The 21,187-nt window shown below is 52.4% G+C and overlaps 8 protein-coding genes across 8 annotated transcripts in view; 5 read left to right on the forward strand and 3 right to left on the reverse strand.

The window, feature by feature from the left end:
- Positions 1-315, forward strand: part of PPTG_02396 (hypothetical protein) — a gene marked incomplete at both ends in the record, with an annotated part of 1,589 nt that extends 1,274 nt beyond the window's left edge. Inside the window, 2 exons of the mRNA XM_008893468.1 lie at positions 69-94; positions 222-315. Coding sequence (XP_008891716.1) covers positions 69-94; positions 222-315 — 120 coding nt within the window. The remainder of the gene's footprint in view (positions 1-68; positions 95-221) is intronic.
- A 1,970-nt stretch (positions 316-2,285) lies between these two features.
- On the reverse strand, positions 2,286-3,828 carry PPTG_02397 (hypothetical protein). The gene is made up of 2 exons (XM_008893469.1): positions 3,657-3,828; positions 2,286-3,596 (listed from the first exon to the last, which is right to left on the reverse strand). Exon 2 carries the CDS (start codon positions 3,519-3,521, stop codon positions 2,475-2,477), a length of 1,047 nt encoding a protein of 348 aa, XP_008891717.1. The 5' UTR covers positions 3,522-3,596; positions 3,657-3,828; the 3' UTR covers positions 2,286-2,474.
- Positions 3,829-3,972: 144 nt separating this feature from the next.
- On the forward strand, positions 3,973-5,517 carry PPTG_02398 (hypothetical protein). The gene is made up of 2 exons (XM_008893470.1): positions 3,973-4,056; positions 4,143-5,517. Exons 1-2 carry the CDS (start codon positions 4,048-4,050, stop codon positions 5,352-5,354), a joined length of 1,221 nt encoding a protein of 406 aa, XP_008891718.1. The 5' UTR covers positions 3,973-4,047; the 3' UTR covers positions 5,355-5,517.
- Positions 5,518-5,858: 341 nt separating this feature from the next.
- On the forward strand, positions 5,859-9,412 carry PPTG_02399 (hypothetical protein; the record flags this gene model as incomplete). Its single annotated transcript, XM_008893471.1, has 2 exons — positions 5,859-9,209; positions 9,275-9,412. The coding sequence occupies 2 exons, from the start codon at positions 5,859-5,861 to the stop codon at positions 9,410-9,412; spliced, it is 3,489 nt and encodes a 1,162-aa protein (XP_008891719.1).
- Positions 9,413-9,908: 496 nt separating this feature from the next.
- On the forward strand, positions 9,909-10,970 carry PPTG_02400 (protein disulfide-isomerase domain; the record flags this gene model as incomplete). Its single annotated transcript, XM_008893472.1, has 1 exon — positions 9,909-10,970. The coding sequence occupies one exon, from the start codon at positions 9,909-9,911 to the stop codon at positions 10,968-10,970; it is 1,062 nt and encodes a 353-aa protein (XP_008891720.1).
- Positions 10,971-11,156: 186 nt separating this feature from the next.
- On the reverse strand, positions 11,157-12,663 carry PPTG_02401 (TKL protein kinase; the record flags this gene model as incomplete). Its single annotated transcript, XM_008893473.1, has 5 exons — positions 11,157-11,252; positions 11,326-11,588; positions 11,662-11,819; positions 11,901-12,089; positions 12,167-12,663. The coding sequence occupies 5 exons, from the start codon at positions 12,661-12,663 to the stop codon at positions 11,157-11,159; spliced, it is 1,203 nt and encodes a 400-aa protein (XP_008891721.1).
- A 289-nt stretch (positions 12,664-12,952) lies between these two features.
- On the reverse strand, positions 12,953-13,597 carry PPTG_02402 (hypothetical protein; the record flags this gene model as incomplete). The annotated part of the gene is made up of 3 exons (XM_008893474.1): positions 12,953-13,126; positions 13,202-13,359; positions 13,444-13,597. 3 exons carry the CDS (start codon positions 13,595-13,597, stop codon positions 12,953-12,955), a joined length of 486 nt encoding a protein of 161 aa, XP_008891722.1.
- Positions 13,598-13,707: 110 nt separating this feature from the next.
- Positions 13,708-21,175, forward strand: PPTG_02403 (pre-mRNA-processing-splicing factor 8). The gene is made up of 4 exons (XM_008893475.1): positions 13,708-15,979; positions 16,055-18,681; positions 18,766-18,771; positions 18,856-21,175. Exons 1-4 carry the CDS (start codon positions 13,764-13,766, stop codon positions 21,084-21,086), a joined length of 7,080 nt encoding a protein of 2,359 aa, XP_008891723.1. The 5' UTR covers positions 13,708-13,763; the 3' UTR covers positions 21,087-21,175.
- Positions 21,176-21,187: the final 12 nt, after the last annotated feature.

Consider the following 21,187-nt stretch of genomic DNA (forward strand, 5'->3'; position numbering starts at 1 on the left):
GAGGACGAGCTGGAGGGTAAGCCCATCGCCGACTCGAAGGTGTTCAAGTAAGCGGCATCTACGTGTAGTCGTCGTGCGATAGCACGCGCTTTTTGTTAGTTTCTGCTGTGCCGTTCCTCCGGCAGGTAGTTAGGAAAGAAAGAGAATAATTAAGTGCAACAGTTAGCTGTTGCGGTAAAGGATATCATGTTTTGCATTCTTGAATGTTGTGCTTACTACAGTGTAGTGCATGGCATTTCTGGTGATCCGGTGGAGACGGGTGGTGGTGGTGGTGAGAAGGACCTTGATGGTGGTGTGGTGGGTTGTGCGGGATGAGTGTGGTCTCGTGCTTTTCCGTCTCTGCTGCTGGAATCGCGAGGTCTTAGTAAACTTAGTAGATTGCGCGATGAACCGTGCGTGTATCGCTGCTCCAGCATCGACAGTTGATTTTACATGTAGCCCCATTCCTTGTGGTAACCACTACATCCAGGATCTGCTCGAAGTGCCCGCAAAAATTTCACCCACGTCTTCAAAGCCAGATTATGCCCCAACAATTGTTGGCAACAGTCCTACTAGTATAGCTCCTGTATCTACTCTCATTTTTTAAAGAAAAGAGTTCTGATCGTCGCCTACTTTACGTTGTCAGCAATTTATATGCTGCCTTAGCATGCTCTTGCGTACGTCGTCTGTAAACTTTTTTTTTCATGCTTCTAGATCGAAGAAACGAGGTTGGCAAAGTGATAGACTGAGCAGCGTTTTTATTAAAAAAAAAAAAAAGCAATGTATTACGGATTACAGCTATTGTAGAACGAATTCGGAGGTAGGTCTGGTAGTACAGTTTGCATAGCTGAGTTACCACATCGGGGGAGGATGATGATGGTGGTGGTGATGGTGCGGTGGCGAGCAAGGTGGAGGCCCGTAGCCCGGTCCAGGGGGAGGACAAGGAGGGGGCGGGGGGCCCTCATAGAAAACAGAGGGAGGGTGTCCATGGTGGTGGCGATGAGGAGGTGAAAACGGCTCCGGTGGTGGTGGGGGCGGGGCATACATTGGTGGTGGTCCTGGTGGCGGCGGATGTCTTCCGTGCGGAGATCCTGGGTGTCCACGATACATGCCACTGCGTCTGCTTGTTCTGAAGCCTTGTGTGTCTGAAGCCGTGAAATGCGTTGTGACCTTCTCAATCTGCCTACATCAAAATGAAAAGCGACGATCTTGCAGCAAAGAGTTTTTTCCGGCCGTCGCAGAGCCCCACGGAGCGGACAACTGGTTGAAGCAACGATGGGCTAGACAACAAAGCTTGATATCGGAATGTCCCTTGGAGAATGCGTTCAACAGCAACTTAATAACTTCAACTTTGCAATAAGCAACTTTACAACTTCAACATACCACCAGCTCAAAACGCAACCTTACCAATTAGTTCCCCGACCAAGCCACAAGCAAGACAAAAGCAACATTCATCTGGACAGGATCGACACGACATCGTCACCATTGTCCACCGCCGCTCCCATTGTATTTTGGGCCCTCTTCGGTAGTGCACACTCCTGCACCTACCGACAGTGTATACGACGCCGCCTTCTCCGCTGAAAGTGCTGTATGAAGTTCCGCCACCCGTTTACTACGAGTGCATCCCCACCCCACCTCCGACCCGTCGCACTTTTATCATCACCACCACCATGGCTGGTGAAATTTCAGTGTACTGGCGCACAGTACTTTGAAGGAAAAGGCTATACCTATCTAAAACAACCATCAATAAACTTTCAGCTCGTATGTAAATGTTTCCACATCTATATCGTGGTCTTCAAAATAAGTCTGTCGTTGGCACCATTTTTGAATTCGATATGTCGCACGGGTGCATGCTCTTGTCAGAATTGAATCGTCTCTCGTTTACCAAAAGCGTGAGGCAATTTGCAACTTGCCCAAAGACAAACAAGGCCCGATTATCGCCCAATAATAATAAAATGCTGTGCCTTTGGATGGACCTCAATAGTTGTGGGGTGCTACAATAGTGCATCACCGGTATTGACGAGGAGGGCAAGCAATCCGTGGACATGTCTTCGTGGAGAACAGGTCTTGGGGCTCCTGTGGAAGCATGTAAGTAGTGATTAATGATGAAAGGGCATTTCGAGAACCTGCAAGATAGTAGTAGCAGAACCCCTTTTGTAAAGGAAGATAAAGAATCAACATTAATTGCATAATTCGTCTAAGACGTCAAAACTGTTATATAGTGCACATGATACCCAATTACATGTGCACCCGAGTTCATTACCTTTTCACAATGTGCATGATTTGCAACACAACCTGCGGTTGCTTTCTCTATTACTCTCGATCATTCATTACAACATTAATCCAAACCAGAACATGGTATGAAGAAGTTTTAAGCTAACTGACGGACATCCTAGGTTTTATTCGCTCATTTTTTTCGACACGTAAATATTCGAGATGGAACACAAAACTATTGAAGTTCGAAGCAACCAGAGTGCTGTATTGGTCGTGTGGCATCACGCAGTCGCCGCAGTAGGTGAAGCAACATTCAATGCTGCGAACCCAGCTTTCGGGGAAGCGGTATCCTGGATAGTGGCTTCACTCCGTTCATCCTGCGATTGATCTTGTTTTACCGTCCACTCCCCCAAAATGCCCGATGTCAGCTTTACGGAAAGTGTCGCCACCAAAACCATTCCGACAACAGCGAGTATCAAGAGCGAGACAATGACACCGACGTACGCGATAGGATCGTGGTGAAATGTCAATGAACTGGCAAAGAACGGAGCACCACCACCGCCGAAGAGCGATATGGCAGGCTGAATCACAGCAAAGAAAATGGTTGCCGCACTCAATGCTCCAACAACAACCTTGAGTGTAGCGAAGTAGAGAACAGTTATCCACGTGCGGCATGTCATCATGGTAATCGGCACAAACCACATCTCCGCATTTTTGTTGAGACCAATTCGTTTCGCTGGATCTGCATGCTCCGGAATATCTTCAGTGGTCACACAGAAGGGAACGGTAAGTTTGACGAAATTGGCGCTCCGAACCTCAGTTTTCACAAGGAAAAGAAACATGAAGAAAGAGAGATAGAAGAGTAGCGTGCCAATACCGCCAGCAACGGCGAGAGCGTACGGTGCTATCATTGTATAGACGTTGAACCATGACCACACGTATAGCCCCAGATAGCCAACAACCAAAGCTCCATAGCACAATGCGATAAGCCAGCCTTCCAATAAACGATCAGGAAGCAGTGATAGCAGCAGAAATGGGATTGCCCCCACCGCCACCGCCAGAGCAATCCCAACCCAACCGAAAGTCAGCGCTAGAGCTGCAAGAGTGAGTGCAGCTGCGATGGCTCCGATGACGGCCACAACAGCGTTCAGGAGGTGAAATGCCACCAGCCCGCCCGATCGTTTTAACAGTGGCTTGACATTGCAGCTTTTTAGTCGTAGTTTGCTGCAGCCATTTGCTTGACTGTCCGGGTACGTTAAGTCGAGCTTTGTTCGCAAGTTTCCATCAGCAACGTGGATGGTAGAGTCCAGCGTCTGATCACTTGGCATGGAAGTTTGATTCGGTAAAGAGTGCGCGTTGTTGTCGCTTGCTTGAATCTTTGAGAATGAGATCGAAGTCACGAGCTGCAAAAGTGTAGCCATCAAAATTGGCGCAAGTTGAAGCTATCAAAAAATTGTATCCACTCCCGGGAGATGAAGACAGGCTTAACTCTCGCTTGTGACCTCGTTTGCACAGTGCTGGTGGTGCTCTGGGGGGACGCTCGGATGTGCCAGCAAGCGCTAAGGCAACCGGCAAGCAGCTAGGCAACCGGCATCTTCCATCGTGCAGCGGAGTGAGACTTATCTAAGGATGTGTGGTGCACCCTAACCTACAATAAGGAATGAATTCACCAATCGCAAAAATTTTAGAAATGAATTCGAAGGACTATACCAGTTAAACGTAAATTCTTTTTAGTAGCACTTTATGTAACTTCGTATTTACATCTACATCTACTGTAGTGCTCCCAAACTGAATGCCACGCACGGCCAACCGTTGGGAGGAGCGCCACTTTCTTTCAAATCCAAGACTGACAAGATGGTTCTGGTACGATTCCATGTGCCCCTACCGTTCGTTGCAAGCCCATGACCCCTTGAAGGTATAGCTAACCCCTTCTTATCTGTTGCAAGTAGAAGCTCTACACGTACCCCGGCAACTACCGCGTCTTCAAGGCGCTCATCGCCGCCGAGTTCAACGGCATTGACATCGAGCTGCCGGAGTTCGACTTTGCCAAGGATATTAAGTCCAAGGAGTTCAAGGCCAAGACCCCGGCTGGCAAGGTGCCTCTTCTCGAGACTGAGGAGGGCTGCATCTTCGAGAGCGGTGCTATCGCCAAGTACATCGCTCGCCTCCGTGCCGACACTGGCCTGTACGGTAAGACGTTCTTCGAGTCTGGCCAGGTGGACGCCTGGATCGACTTCTCCGCCTACGAGCTTGAGATCCCCCTTGAGGCCTGGCTGTACCCGATTCTGGGCTGGGGCAAGTTCAACGCCGCCGCCCTTACCAAGGCCAAGGATGATGTGAAGAAGGCTCTGCAGACCCTTGAGAACCACCTGCACCTGCGCACCTACCTGGTGGGCGAGCAGATCACCCTTGCCGACATTTTCATTGCTTCGGCTCTGGTGTACCCGTTCAAGTTCGTGCTTGACAAGGAGTTCCGCAAGCCGTACTCGGCCGTGAACCGTTGGTTCTCGACGCTGGTGAACCAGCCGGAGTTCCAGGCTGTTGTCGGTGACGTGCCGCTCATCGACGTGGCTCTGACTGCCGAGGGTGACAACTCTGGCAAGAAGGCTGCCAAGAAGGACGCCCCCAAGAAGGAGAAGGCTGCCCCGAAGGAGGAGGCCCCCAAGCCCAAGAAGGTGGAGCACCCGCTTGCCGTGCTGAACCGTGAGAAGCCGTCGTCCTTGAACCTGGACGCCTGGAAGGTGCAGTACTCGAACACTAAGAACCTGGCGGACGCCATGACGTGGTTCTGGGAGCACCTGGACACGGAGGGTTACTCTCTGTGGTTCTGCGACTACAACTACAACAGCGAGAACACCAAGATGTTCATGACGTGCAACGCTGTGGGTGGTTTCCTGCAGCGCTCGGAGGCCATGCGCAAGTACGCTTTCGGTGTGATGGATGTGTGCGGTGCTGAGGGCTCGGAGATCATCATCACGGGCTGCTGGCTGTTCCGTGGTGACTCGGAGAAGCACATGATTGAGGCCAACCCGGACGCCGAGTACTACACGTGGAAGAAGGCGGAGCTGAACGACGAGACGAAGGCTCGCGTGGCTGCCTACTGGTGCAACGAGGACGAGCTGGAGGGTAAGCCCATCGCCGACTCGAAGGTGTTCAAGTAAGCGGCATCTCGCCATCCTGCGTCAAGAGTCGATGAACTTTTATAGACAGAAGTTCGGCCATTGTCGTCATTAACTTGGAATAATGAAAGAAACCCAATATCAGTAGCTAGCGCTTCTTGGTGCATAAAGCAAATTGAAAGTGCAGGGCATGATCATGATGGCTCGCGTGTGTGAGTTTAAAAAAACCTCGGAGTGTTTTCGGCCCGAGGTTTTTTGTCGTTGGGCGGGCGGGGTTCCCCGCGGCTCACTTGTGAAGTTACTTCCCAGCCCGCACAGGGAGGAGACAGAACTTCGTGTTGGTCGCTGCCTTCCGAGCCTCCTAGTGACGCACAGAGGTGAGAGAGCTTCGTGCCATCTAGCTCAATCGACGGAGCAGCATTTGCACACCTGCTTGACGGACTTAACAGCGCCGCGTCCTGCCTAAAAGTCGTCTAATTGAGGGCTATTTCCGCTAGATCCGGAGCAAAATAGCAGCAGGACACGTCCATCAGACCATAGAGAACCATGGGTGACTTCCCGCCGCCCGAGCGTACCAGCGTTAAGGCGTCCGAACTTGTCCATCGCGCCGTGGATAAGAGCTATGAGGACTTCCGTACGCTAATTCACCAACTGCCGACGATGCGCGAGGAGGAACGCCGTGAGCCACTGTTGGCGCATTTACAGAGCTCCCGCAAGCGCTTCGCGCAGCTTCTGGCCGTGCTCAAGTGGTCAGTACAGTCGCCACTGCTGCAGCAGTGCGACACGCTACTACAACAGACCGAGACGTACCGTAACAATGTGAACGAGACCAACGACCGACTGTTCTTTATGCACGCGGATCTTAACCGCGCCAAGGAGCGGCGGTACGACCTCAGTACAGCCGCAGACGTACTCTATGGAGGCAGCTATCTGCGGCTTCCTACCATCATCAAGAACGCCATGTTTCCGCGAGAATTGCCCGAAGTGGATACAGAACAGGCAGCGACGGAGGTGGCGGACATCATCCGCTTCCGTCTCATCGAGGCGGATATTCCAGAGCAGTTCTCCAACATTAAGCTGGAGGGAGGCTTCGTCACGTGTCAGGCGGAAGGCGAGTTCGAGATCGTACTAACCATTCAGGGCAAGGAGAAGGACGCTAAGTGGAGAGTTATCAGTGTGAACACAGCGCTTACAGATGCACAGGCTTTTGAGGACCATTCACAGGCGGCGTCCACGAGCGCGTTGCGCATTATTCGATCGAATGCACCGAACGCAGCGCACTACAACCACTTGAAGAATCTTGTACAGCGAGCCATGAACAAGTCGGAGAAGCCATTTGTGGACGCTTTCATGGTGATGCGAGAGTTTTGTTCGTCATTGGCACTACAGATCTTGGCATCGCAGGGAAAATTACTGATGGAAGGTCGCTGGAAGAACCGCATCATGATTAAGCACCTCCGAGACCAGAATATTTTGGATATTTGCTACTGGCCCAAGGCTTGTGTGCGGAAGGAAGCGCAGGCGCTAACGGAGCAGCAGAGATTGATTCAACAGTTAAGCGACCCGATAGCAACAGCTCGAAGAGGGTCAGCGCTCCCGTATCCCGAGTCGAGCTTGTGTGTTCGACTGGGTTTCGACCCGAACAAGAAGAAGCTTCTCTCTGTTAGTCTTAGTCCGTCGCTCCCACCGAATCTTCCAGGGTATGCATCGTTACTGAGCGCATTGGAGGTGCCCTCCAACATGTTCCTGCTGAGTGCTGAGAACCTGCTGATTGCGGCGATGCGAGCTCACGTCTCGGCTGCTCTGTTCTCCATAGGCCGGCTGCTTGTGGTTGATTCTCCCGATGACAAGGCTTCCACACAACTGGTTTCTGGAGAAGATGTCGCTATGGTTTGCTCGGATACGAGCTTACGAATTGCGCGGGCAGATATTGGTGGACTGCAGCAGTTTCTGGAGGTGACATTTGACATTCGTGAAGGACGATTTATTGTGAGTTCAGTTGCTGCGGCGAGACAATCCGCGTTTTACATCACAGTGAAGCAACTGGAACGGATATTAAACACTCAGTGTAAGATCGAGCTTGGGGGTAATGTTGACAAGTCGTTCCCGAATGATTTTGCGCTGGTTTCTGGTGATGGGAAAGGTGACAAGTCGAACGAGTTGATCCACACTAGTGTTCGGAAGGTTTTGTGCGAGATCGTGGCTGACGAAGTAGCACAGATCGGCTCTTCCTTCAAGGGAATTGAAGTGCTGCGTAGTGTTAACTTGAACTGGGAGCGATATCTCGCCTTCCGACAGCAACACGGCGGACAGACTGAAGATTTATCGATCTCGGACACTGCGTTGTATTTCCAGCTTACATCTTCCAAGGAATCTACTTGTTACCTGGTCATCGAGATCGACAAGTATGGCGAGGTGGATGGCATGAACGGAAATGTGCACGAAGCTGCTGAAGCGGAGGAATACATACGATTGCCATGCTTCTCGCTACTCCAGACAAGTGCAGGCCTGCCGGGGCAACCATCAGGTGTGCAGTTTATCCAGCGCTTCGGAGCTTTCAAGAAGGAAGACCTACATCCGTCCGTCACGCGACACAACGAGATTATTGGGAATAGTCTTCGTGGCAATAGTCGGAAGCGTCCTTACAGCTCGAATGGCACTTCGTTGGTAGGAAGAAACATGAGGACAACGAAAAAGGCGCTGCTCGATGGAGGACGGGTACAAGAAAGCACTGGCTACTGGCTGGATGACGCCGAGCATCAAGCAGTCTCTCGCAATTTTGTTCCACATATTGCGTCGGTGTTGCTGCATGCAATCAACATGTGCAGCGAGAGGATCCAGTTACAGCACTTTGTGAACTTTGCTCGACGACGCAAATCGAGGATTCGCTACTCCGGTGAAGCTGGTACGGCAAACAGAGAGGGCACAGGCGGTCAGGTGGTCACGCTTTCCTTCCCAGAAAAGGTCAACACAGATCCATTGAAGATCGTTGCTATTCAAGGCCACCTGAAACATGGAGGAGGGTTCGAGCTGTGTCTTCAGTTGGCTTCGCCCCCATTCAAGTTCATTTCGCCGAAAAAGCCGAAAGACCACTTGTTATCGGAGCGCTCGCACTATGTCAACGAACGAGGCCAGTTGATCTTTAGATACCCTACGACGATGGTGACGAGCGAGCTTTTCAGTGAGAACCCGCTAGAAATGTTCATGGTCGAGCTGATCTGCGTCGTGAGACCACTCTGTGAACTCGCCGTGAAGCTGGAGAAGATGCTGACCGCTGTTGGACGCTACACTAATGATATTAAGGACGACGGTCATTTCTATGTGGAAAGCGCCGACCCGTTTGCGATTGTCTTGGCCTGTCGAGCGCCCAACCCGAGGCACTGCATTGCTGCTGGTTCTTCGCCCGATGGATTGACGACGTACCGTGTGACGGTGCAGTTCAAGCAGAAAATGGGCTTCGTGGTTAACTACAGTCACAAAGCTGAACATCCCCTGATGCATTTTATCCAGTCAGCGCTAAATGGACACAGTGACCCGGCACAGTTTGTGGAAGCTTTAGAGCGCACGTGCGTCCCCATGGGCATCTTGGCGAGCGTTGTAGAGTCCCAGCTGCTTTGCGCCAAATACTACCGCCAAGATCCTCCGCCCAATGCGAAGGATGGAGCAGCAAATGGAGGTCCCAAGGCCTTCGGTCGAGGGAAGATGGGTGGAAAGGGAATGAAACTGGGTTACAAGTTTAAGCTTCCAGGCGAAGAGAAGGGCTATTACGCTGAAAAGTCCATTGGAGGAGATGACAAGTCTTTCGTGCCAGCTGAACTGGTGATGATCCCGCGGTCGCAAACTCAGGTTCGCCTGTCCTATGGAGACCGCTGCGCCGTAGATATTTATTTCCTGGAGGTACGAGCCAATGGTTTTTGTTGTCCTCTGTGGCTTCACTAACTCTATTTTATCTGTTTCCTTAGAATCACTCGGTGAAGATGCAGAGTTCATCAGGAGGTGTTCGTGTCCCGAGCTGTCCGTCTGAGAAGGGCATCGTCGTGGATTGCCAGAATTTTGCTGAAAAATTGCGCAGCACGTTGTCGGAGATGGCATCGGCTTAAGTGGACGTATAGCTCTGCGCTGACAGATACTGCAACACGTACCCAGGATAGATGGAATGGAGAACGAGGAGGAAGATGCAGCAGACAGTCACAAGCTGGCTGGCAGAATTGGTGATAGGCAATAGGACGTGCAGCAAAAAAGAAAAGCTGCCGCGGAGAAGAGAAAAAGCTGTTGCAAGCAACGAAAGCCATCGCGCTTGCACGCAATAGATCGGAGCAATAATAATAAGATGGCGACGAGAAACTCGGATCACCCACACAAACAAGCTTGACTGATGAAGTTGAAAGTGTAGCCATGTTGCCTCGCACTTAGCGCAGTTTCTTTCAACGCCACGTGTCACTCCACCGTTTCCATAGTGAAACCCAGTCAAAGTGTTTTAAACGTCGCTACAGGCTTCAATTTGATCGAAGATCCACGCACTTCATTCGCGCTTTGGACGACTAGGGACGAAAGAGGGCGATAGTAAGAATGGGTGTGTGGAAGCTCGCAGTGTCAATGGCGGCGATGGCGCTAGGCGTCGTGACGGCCGGTGACGTGAAGGTGTTGACGCCCGACAACTTCGACGAGGTCGTGGACGGCTCCAAGCACGTGCTCATCAAATTCTACGCGCCGTGGTGCGGCCACTGCAAGAGTATGGCTCCTACCTACGAGACGGTGGCCACGGCCTTCAAGAAGGCGGACAATGTGGTGGTGGCCGAAGTAGATGCCGACAACTACAAGGATCTGGGATCCAAGTACGGCGTTACGGGCTTTCCCACGCTCAAGTACTTCCCCGAGGGCTCCACGGAACCCGAGGACTACAAGGGCGGCCGCAGCGAGGACGATTTCGTCAACTTTTTGAACGAAAAGGCCGGCACGCACGTGCGTGTGGCCAAGGCTCCGAGCCACGTGGCTGCGCTGACCGAGGCGGACTTCGACGCCGAGGTTATCCACTCCAAGAAGCACGCTATCGTCGAGTTCTACGCCCCGTGGTGCGGCCACTGCAAGCAGCTGGCCCCGACCTACGAGGAGGTCGGTGCTATCTTCGAGGGAGAGGACGATGTGCTCATTGCCAAGGTGGACGCTACTGCCAACTCGGAGCTGGCCAGTCGCTACAACGTCAAGGGTTACCCGACGCTCTTCTACTTCCCTCCTGGCTCGGATGAGCCTGAGGACTACTCGAACGGCCGTGACAAGGCTTCGTTCGTTGAGTTCATTAACGAGCACGCTGGCACGCACCGCACGGTGGACGGTGGACTCACGGCTGAGGCTGGACGCGTTGAGGAGATTGACGTGATCATCTCGGAGAGCGGCGACATCACGACTGACGTGCAGAAGAAGGTGCAGACTGTTGTCGACGGCCTCGAGGGTAGCGACGCCAAGTACGGCTCGCTCTACGTTAAGGCCATCAAGAAGGTCGTCGCCAAGGGCCCGACGTACGTGGACGCGGAGATCAAGCGTCTTGAGGGTCTACTGGAGAACGACAACGTGTCGCCCCAGAAGAAGACGCTCTTCGGACTCCGCAAGAACATCCTTCAGTTTTTCCAGGAGAAGCAGAACGAGAAGACCGAGCTGTAAGCTAAGACAAGTCGAGTCGACAGTCGCACCTTGTAGGATGTTTAATCTTTACAGATAAGCGCTAGAATGTCAGCGATTCTCCTTGTTTTTCTGTTGTCAGTGTTTACTACATGTCGTAGTTTTGGCTAACATGCAATGAAGGTCAGGGGAGAGAAGGGAGACAAACAAAAAGCTGGTTATAAATTTTTAATCCACGTAACGTGTGGCATGGTGGACGCCAAGCTCCTCGGGAGATACGTCCGATCCGTTCTGGTCTTCCTCGATTACGTTCATCTCTTCGTTCTGCACAATGCGTCAGGTTATCAGTATCCAGGCAGCAAGAATCTGTATCAGAAATTGACAACCCAGGACGTACCGCGCGTACGAGCGTCTCTTTGCGCACGTCGTTCTCCAGGTACTGCACGATCTCTTCGAAAGTGGGGCGTACCGACTGGTCGTCAGCCGTGCAGCGCTTGTACAAGTCGCGTACGCTGTCCATGCAGTTCTTGCTCAACGATGGACGCAGGTTCTCGTATGCCACCATGTGCATCAGCGTGCTACCCGACACCTTCTTGTTGCGGGCTCCCTTGGCCTTAATGTCGTGGTACGGAATCTTGCGAGTGTCCAGCTCGGCCAGCACTGTCCACCGTAAGTAGAATATTAGTCAATCAAGCTGCAATAACAAGAGTACTAGGGCCCAGGGGCATCATACCAATGCCGAAGCTGTACACGTCCGCCTTCTCAGTGTAACGCTCTCCGCGGATCATCTCGGGCGGCAGCCACAACGGCGTGCCGGTCACGCTCATAGTCTCATCCACGGACTTTTCACGGCTTAGGCCGAAGTCGCTCACCTTCGCGCCCCACGTCGAGCTGCAACACACGTACAAACAGACACAGCCATGTCAGATCCGGACACTCTTTTGGCAGAAAGAGCCAACTGTCGGTTGTTACCTAACGAGAATGTTCATGCTCTTAAGGTCGCGATGGATGATGGGAGGTTTCATACTGTGCAGGTACGCCATGCCGCGCGAAGTGTCAATGGTCATGCGCAGAATGGGCTTAGCCCAAGTCATCTTGTTCTCCGGGTTGCGCAGCACCGCAAACAGGTCTCCTCGTTCCAAGAACTCCGTCACGAAGCAGCTGACAACACAAAAATATAAAAAATGACACGTGAGTTTACAAATTCCAACAAGCACTGCCGTCTTCCATGCGCGTACATATTCGAGTACGAGTTCCAACTGGCGCCAATGAACTGTACGATATTGGGATGGCGTAGATTCATCATGAGCTGGATTTCGTCACCGAACATGCGCAGATTGTCCTCCGTGATTTTGTTACGCAGCATACGCTTGACCACGACGGGTGTGCCGCAGTACGTTCCCTTGATAACCTCCCCGAAGGCACCGGCGCCGATGATCTTCTGCAGCTTGAGGTCGTTGAAATTGATCTCAGCCATACGCAGGCCCTTGTTGCTCTCGAGCATGGTCTCCACTACATTCTTCTCCTTGTCCTTAAACTCCTGGAAGTCCACCGTGTTGTTGTTGGGCCGCCGGTTCGACCTCTCCGGCGCTGATTCAGCTGCTGATCGTCCGACGCGCCTTGAGCTGCCGCCATCGCCGTGCTGTGTGCTGCTGCGGCCGTTGGGCACGGGCCCGGGCTGGTGGTTGTCATGCGCGACGTAGTCCTTGGGGTCCTTGGAGGAACACCCGCCCATCGTCGAAGGATTAACTTATTGACGACAGCGCAGTATTGATTGAGGCGGGAAAGCCGCGACTTGGGAAATGCCGCGCATGGCTCTTACCCACGGTGCGAATCGTATGGTGCGTTTGTATGAACTTTTGTATGCCATGGACGTTATTTTGGCCTCGTCTGAACTCTTAGGTACAATTGGTGTGGCACACTTTGATCGGGCCTGATAACTTGTCGATGGCTACACAAAATCCGCAATTGAATCAGGCTCGAAACGTTACAGCTTCCAGTGTATATATCTACAACTAGACACGCTACGGAGCTAGAGGCCCAGCGGCCAGCGCGGCAGTGATCTTGCGCACGTCCAGCCCCTCCGCACGCGCTTGTTCCAGCAGCGCTACCACGTCCGTCTTAATGCTCGCTGCGCGAGCTTTCTCTTGATCTGCTTGGGCGCGGGTGCGCTCTTCATCCAGACTTGACACCGCCAGCTTCAGTAGGGACAATGAAAGCAACAATACTCAGCAACCTGCGACGAATAGTGCATTGTAATTGAAGGAACGCACCATCTCGACCAGCAATTGGCATTTGAACTTCTCCATGTTGGACTCCTCGGTCATACGCGTGCATTTATCTCGCAGCTGCGCGACCTCTGCTTCTAGCACGGCATTACGTTCTTCCAGCACTCGCACATGCTCTTTTGTCTGCTGCAACGTGGTGTGATCTGTAACAACAACAATAGTATTGCACCGGATCACCAAATGTCAGCATCCGAGTTTCACCATTCGCAACAGCTCACAAGATGTACCTAGCTCCCATTGCCCCGAAGCTCCAAGCGACAGCGTCGCAGCTCCCAGCGTCAGTCGGATCGGAATCTCTCGATCCACTGCCTTCATCTCCTCCTCCGACGGCCTCGGGGTCCGGGTCCGGGTCCCCGTCCCCGTCGCTGTCGGGCTCGCCATGTTGATAGACGTATTCTGGATCGTTGTGCTGATTTAAAAGGAACCAGATCAAAAAATTAATTTCCATTAAATATTCCTATCAAATAGAATAACGATCCAAAATATTCTATCACATAGCTCATCGCCCCCAACGTGTACCACCCATACAAAAGCGACGCTAAAAGGGATGCCGCCGCCCGGAGACACCGACGTGGACATGACGGGCGCCGCGCCTGTGCCCAACGGCCACAGCAATGGCGACGGCCTGCACGTGGCTCCATCTCCAGCTTTTCTGACGCCCGAGGAGAAGCAGAAGATGCTGGAGGAGCGCAGCCGCCGCTGGAACAAGATGAACTCCAAGCGCTACGGCGAGAAGCGCAAGTTCGGCTTCGTGGAGAGCGTCAAGGACGACATGCCACCCGAGCACGTACGCAAGATTGTCAAGGACCACGGAGACATGAGCAGCAAGAAGTTCCGCCACGACAAGCGCGTGTACTTGGGAGCACTGAAATACGTGCCACATGCCATCTTTAAGTTGCTGGAGAACATGCCCATGCCCTGGGAACAGGTCAAAGACGTCAAAGTACTGTACCACATCACAGGCGCTATCACCTTTGTGAACGAGATCCCGTGGGTCATCGAGCCCGTCTACATCGCCCAGTGGGGCACCATGTGGATCATGATGCGACGCGAGAAGCGCGATCGCCGCCACTTTAAGCGCATGCGCTTCCCTCCTTTCGACGATGAGGAACCACCACTAGACTATGGAGATAATATCCTGGATATTGAGCCCGCAGAGAGTATCACAATGGAGTTGGACGAAGAGGACGACGAAGCTGTGATCGAGTGGCTCTACGACTCCAAGCCGTTAGTGGACTCTAAGTTCGTCAATGGTCCGAGCTACCGTAAGTGGCGTCTGCCTGTGCCTATTATGGCTAATCTCCATCGTCTTGCTGGCCAACTGATGAGCGACTTGATTGACCCGAATTACGAGTATCTATTCGATAAAAAGTCGTTCTTTACAGCCAAGGCGCTGAATGTGGCGATCCCGGGTGGCCCCAAGTTTGAACCGCTGTATCGTGATCTGGACGAGGACGACGAGGACTGGAACGAGTTTAACGACATCAACAAGATCATTATCCGCCACCAGATTCGTACCGAGTACAAGGTGGCCTTCCCGTTCCTGTATAACAGCAGACCGCGTTCGGTGCACATCCAGCCGTACCATACGCCTGTGCTGTGCTACATTAAGGCGGAGGACCCAGATCTCCCGGCGTTCTACTTCGACCCCATTGTGAACCCAATCTCGCACTTCCGCGTGAACCGCTCTGACAAGGACAAGAGTAATGAAGAGGAGGAAGAAGATGAAGACGATGAATTCCAGTTGCCGATGGGATTCGACCCACTTCTGACGGATGAGCCGCTGTACACCCCAGACACTGCGAATGGTATCGCTCTGTACTGGGCTCCGCGGCCGTTTAACTTGCGCACGGGCCGTACTCGTCGTGCCATCGATGTGCCACTGGTAAACAAATGGTTCCAGGAGCACTGTCCGCCAGGTCAACCGGTAAAGGTTCGTGTCAGCTACCAGAAACTGCTGAAGTGCTGGGTGCTGAACTCTCTGCATCACCGCCCGCCTAAGGCGCTGAACAAGAGGTACCTGTTTAAGTCACTGAAGTCCACAAAATTCTTCCAGAGCACCGAGTTGGACTGGGTCGAAGCTGGTTTGCAAGTGTGTCGTCAGGGATATAATATGCTGAACCTGCTGATCCACCGCAAGAATCTGAACTATCTCCACTTGGATTACAACTTCAATCTGAAGCCAATCAAGACGCTGACGACCAAGGAGCGTAAGAAGTCGCGTTTCGGTAATGCCTTCCACTTGACTCGAGAGATTCTGCGTCTGACGAAGCTGATCGTGGATGCGCACGTCCAGTATCGGCTGGGTAACGTTGACGCGTTCCAGCTGGCTGATGGCCTGCAGTATATTTTCGCCCACGTTGGTCAGCTGACGGGCATGTACCGATACAAGTACCGCCTCATGCGTCAGGTGCGCATGTGCAAGGACTTGAAGCACTTGATCTACTACCGATTTAACACAGGACCAGTGGGTAAGGGACCTGGATGTGGTTTCTGGGCTCCTGGCTGGCGCGTGTGGCTATTCTTCTTGCGAGGTATTGTACCGCTGCTCGAGCGATGGCTAGGAAATTTGTTGGCGCGTCAGTTTGAAGGTCGTCACTCGAAGGGCATCGCGAAGACTGTCACGAAGCAGCGTGTGGAGAGTCACTTCGATCTGGAGTTGCGTGCAGCTGTGATGCACGACATTCTGGATATGATGCCTGAAGGTGTGAAGGTCAACAAGTCACGGACGATCATGGCGCATCTCAGTGAAGCTTGGCGCTGGTACGTACAAGTTTTACTGCTTTGTTTCACGCATATTGTAATTTTTAATGATTTGCTGTTATTTTGTGTGAATAGTTGGAAGGCGAACATCCCGTGGAAGGTGCCAGGCTTACCTGCTCCTATTGAGAACATGATTCTTCGATATGTGAAGTCCAAAGCAGACTGGTGGACAAATGTGGCTCACTACAACCGCGAGCGTATCAAGCGTGGTGCTACTGTCGACAAAACTGTCTGTAAAAAGAACTTGGGTCGTCTGACGCGACTGTGGTTGAAGGCGGAGCAAGAGCGTCAGCACAATTACCTCAAGGATGGCCCGTACGTGTCAGCCGAGGAAGCTGTCGCGGTGTACACGACCACTGTGCATTGGTTGGAAAGTCGGAAGTTCGCTCCCATTCCATTCCCGCCGCTGTCGTACAAGCACGACACCAAGCTTCTCATTCTCGCTCTTGAACGGCTGAAGGAGATGTACTCTGTCAACAACCGACTGAACCAGACACAGCGTGAAGAGCTTGGACTGATTGAGCAAGCTTACGACAACCCTCACGAGGCGCTGTCGCGTATCAAGCGTCACTTGCTCACTCAGCGCGCTTTCAAGGAATTGCACATTGAGTTTATGGATCTGTACAGCCACTTGGTCCCTGTGTACCACATTGAGCCGCTGGAGAAGATCACAGACGCTTACCTTGACCAGTACTTGTGGTATGAAGCTGATAAACGTCACCTGTTCCCGTGCTGGATCAAGCCAAGCGACTCTGAACCGCCTCCGCTGCTTGTGTACAAGTGGTGCCAGGGCGTTAACAACCTGCACAAGGTTTGGGACACGTCTGAAGAGGAGTGTGTGGTGATGCTGGAGTCCAAGCTCGAGAAGGTTTACGAGAAGATCGACCTGACGTTGCTGAACAGACTGTTGCGGTTGATTTTGGACCACAACATTGCCGACTACATGACCGCGAAGAACAACATTGTGATCGCGTACAAGGACATGATGCACACGAACTCGTACGGCCTCATTCGTGGACTGCAGTTCGGTTCGTTTATCTTCCAGTACTACGGCCTGATTCTGGATCTGCTGTTGCTGGGTTTGACGCGTGCGACTGAAATCGCTGGGCCGCCGGAGCTTCCGAACGAATATCTGTCGTTCAAGGACACTGCAACAGAGACTCGACACCCAATTCGCTTGTACACGCGCTACGTTGACAAGATCTACGTGCTGTTCCGGTTCGATGCGGATGATTCTCGTGATCTAATCCAGCGGTACTTGACGGAGCATCCGGACCCGAACAACGAGAACGTCGTGGGCTACAATAACAAGAAGTGCTGGCCTCGTGATGCCCGCATGAGACTGATGAAGCATGACGTGAACCTCGGAAGAGCCACGTTCTGGGATATGAAGAACCGTCTGCCGCGATCGATGACGACATTCGACTGGGACAACAGCTTTGTGTCGGTGTACTCGAAGGATAACCCGAACTTGCTGTTCAACATGTGCGGGTTCGAAGTGCGTATCCTACCGAAGATTCGTGCAGTTGACGCCGAGTTCACGCACAAGGATGGCGTGTGGATTTTGCAAAACGAGACTACCAAGGAGCGAACTGCACAGGCCTATCTCCGCGTTGATGATGAGTCCATGCACACGTTCGAGAACCGTATTCGACAGATTTTGATGTCTTCTGGCAGTACGACGTTCACCAAGGTTGCCAACAAGTGGAACTCTGCACTGATTGGCTTGATGACGTACTACCGCGAGTCTGTGGTTCAGACGCAGGAACTGCTTGATCTCCTTGTGAAGTGCGAGAACAAGATCCAGACGCGTATCAAGATCGGGCTGAACTCGAAGATGCCGTCCCGATTCCCGCCGGTGGTGTTCTACACACCGAAAGAGCTGGGTGGTCTGGGTATGCTGTCGATGGGCCACGTTCTGATCCCTCAGTCGGATCTTCGCTATTCGAAGCAAACGGATGGTGGTGGTGTGACGCATTTCCGTTCAGGTATGTCTCATGAGGAGGACCAATTGATCCCGAACTTGTTCCGGTACTTACAGCCATGGGAGTCCGAGTTTATTGACTCGCAGCGAGTGTGGGCTGAATACGCCTTGAAACGACAGGAAGCTAACGCTCAGAACCGTCGACTGACTCTGGAGGACCTTGAAGACTCGTGGGATCGTGGTATCCCGCGTATCAACACGCTGTTCCAAAAAGATCGTCACACATTGGCATACGACAAGGGCTGGCGTGTGCGCACACACTTCAATCGCTACCAGGTACCGCGTCACAATCCGTTCTGGTGGACCCACCAGCGACACGACGGCAAGTTGTGGAACTTGAACAACTACCGCACGGATATGATTCAGGCTCTAGGTGGTGTTGAAGGCATTCTTGAGCACACTCTCTTCAAGGGTACCTACTTCCCCACGTGGGAAGGTTTGTTCTGGGAGAAGGCTTCTGGTTTCGAAGAGAGTATGAAGTACAAGAAGCTGACGAACGCGCAGCGGTCCGGTCTGAACCAGATTCCGAATCGTCGATTCACGCTCTGGTGGTCTCCGACGATTAACCGCGCCAATGTGTATGTTGGTTTCCAAGTGCAGCTGGATCTGACGGGTATCTTCATGCACGGTAAAATCCCGACGCTCAAGATTTCGCTAATTCAGATTTTCCGAGCACATTTGTGGCAGAAGATTCACGAGTCCCTGGTTATGGATTTAGGTACGTTATTGTGTGGGTTATTGTGCTTTCTTATCGTGATTCAGGATACTAATATTGCTGTCTGTTGCGCTTTGTGATGTGCAGTGCAAGGTGCGTTGCAGATATGGTGACTATCACATTCCACTGATTCATAGTGCTAATATTTCTTCGTTGTATGCGTTGTATTGCTCATAGTGTTTGACCAGGAGCTGGATGCGCTAGAGATTGAGAATGTGCAGAAAGAAACGATCCACCCGCGTAAATCGTACAAGATGAACTCATCGTGTGCGGATGTTCTTCTTTTCGCCGCATACAAGTGGCAGATGGGACGACCGACGCTGCTGCACGACACGAAGGACAGCTATGATGGCTCGACAAGCACAAAGTACTGGATCGATGTGCAGCTTCGCTGGGGTGACTTCGACTCCCACGATATCGAGCGATATGCGCGTGCCAAGTTCTTGGATTACACAACGGACAACATGACGATCTATCCGTCGCCAACGGGTGTGCTGCTTGCGGTGGATCTTGCCTACAATTTGTACAGTGGCTACGGAAACTGGTTCCCAGGCTGCAAGCCGTTGATGCAGCAGGCAATGGCCAAAATTATGAAGGCGAATCCTGCTCTATATGTGCTGCGCGAGCGTATCCGCAAGGGTTTGCAGCTGTACTCGTCCGAGCCGACAGAGCCGTATCTATCGAGTCAGAACTACGGCGAGCTGTTCTCCAACCAGATTATTTGGTTCGTGGACGACACGAATGTGTACCGAGTGACGATCCACAAGACGTTCGAGGGTAACTTGACGACGAAACCCATCAACGGCGCCATCTTCATCTTCAACCCGCGCACTGGTCAATTGTTCCTCAAGATTATCCACACGTCAGTATGGGCAGGACAGAAGCGGTTGGGCCAATTAGCCAAGTGGAAGACTGCCGAAGAAGTTGCCGCTTTAATCCGATCGCTGCCTGTTGAAGAGCAGCCGAAGCAGATCATTGTGACGCGCAAGGGTATGCTGGATCCTTTGGAAGTGCATCTGCTGGACTTCCCGAACATTGTCATTAAGGGTAGTGAGCTCCAGCTCCCGTTCCAGGCGTGCTTGAAGGTCGAAAAGTTCGGCGATTTGATCCTCAAGGCTACGGAGCCGCAGATGGTTCTATTCAATATCTACGACGACTGGCTGAACACTATCACGTCGTACACGGCCTTCTCTCGTTTGATCCTAATCTTGCGTGCGCTGCACGTGAGCAACGACCGCACCAAGATCATCCTGCGACCCGATGGAGAAACGACGACTCAGCCGCACCACATCTGGCCGTCGTTGACGGATGAACAGTGGTTGAAGGTGGAAGTGCAGCTCAAGGACTTGATCCTGGGCGACTATGGCAAGAAGAACAACGTGAACGTCGCCTCGCTGACTCAATCCGAGATCCGTGATATCATCCTGGGTATGGAGATCTCGGCGCCGTCATTGCAACGTCAGCAGGTCGCGGAGATCGAACAGCAGGCGCGTGAACAGAGCCAACTGACGTCCGTGACGACCAAGACGGTGAATAAACATGGTGACGAGATGGTAGTCACTACCACAAGCCAGTACGAACAGCACTCGTTCGCCTCCAAGACAGACTGGCGTGTTCGTGCCATCTCGGCGACGAATCTGCATCTGCGTACGAACCACATCTACGTGTCTTCGGACGATATCAAAGAAACGGGCTTCACGTATGTACTACCGAAGAACGTGCTCAACAAGTTCATCACCGTCTCAGACCTGCGAACACAGATCTGCGGTCTCATGTACGGTGTTAGCCCGCCAGATAACCCTCAAGTGAAGGAGATCCGCTGTATTGTGATGCCGCCGCAGCTCGGCACGCACCAGAGCGTGACGATCCCGCTGCACATGCCTGAGCACGAGTATCTGGAAGGCATGGAGGCGCTTGGATGGCTTCACACACAGCCCAATGAGCTGCCGAGTTTGCCGCCTCAAGACGTGACGTTCCACTCTAAGATCATGTCGGAGAATACGTCGTGGGATGGCGAGAAGACCATCATTATCACGTGCAGCTTCACACCTGGTTCGTGCTCTCTAACTGCGTACAAGTTGACGCCTGCGGGCTACGAATGGGGGCGTCAGAATAAGGACAGCGGCGCGAATCCAGCGGGTTTCGCTCCGACACACTACGAGAAGGTGCAGATGCTGCTGTCAGACCGGTTCATGGGCTTCTACATGGTGCCAGAGGAGGACGTGTGGAACTACAACTTCATGGGAGTCAAGCACAATACCGGTATGAAGTACGACCTGAAGCTGGGCAACCCCAAGGAATTCTACCATGAGATTCACCGTAAGACGCACTTCATGAACTTCAGCGCGCTTGAAGCCACCGAGGAAGAGACTACGGTCGACGAGGAGCAGCAGAATGTGTTCGCATAGTCTTCTACCATCACAACGGTGCTCGTCCATGCCAAAACGACAACACCTTTCATCAGTAATAATGCAAAAGCCAATTCTTTGTCAGAATCTGTTTACATCTT

This window comes from Phytophthora parasitica, assembly GCF_000247585.1.
Source record: "Phytophthora parasitica INRA-310 unplaced genomic scaffold supercont2.2, whole genome shotgun sequence".
Classification (NCBI taxonomy): domain Eukaryota; phylum Oomycota; class Peronosporomycetes; order Peronosporales; family Peronosporaceae; genus Phytophthora; species Phytophthora nicotianae.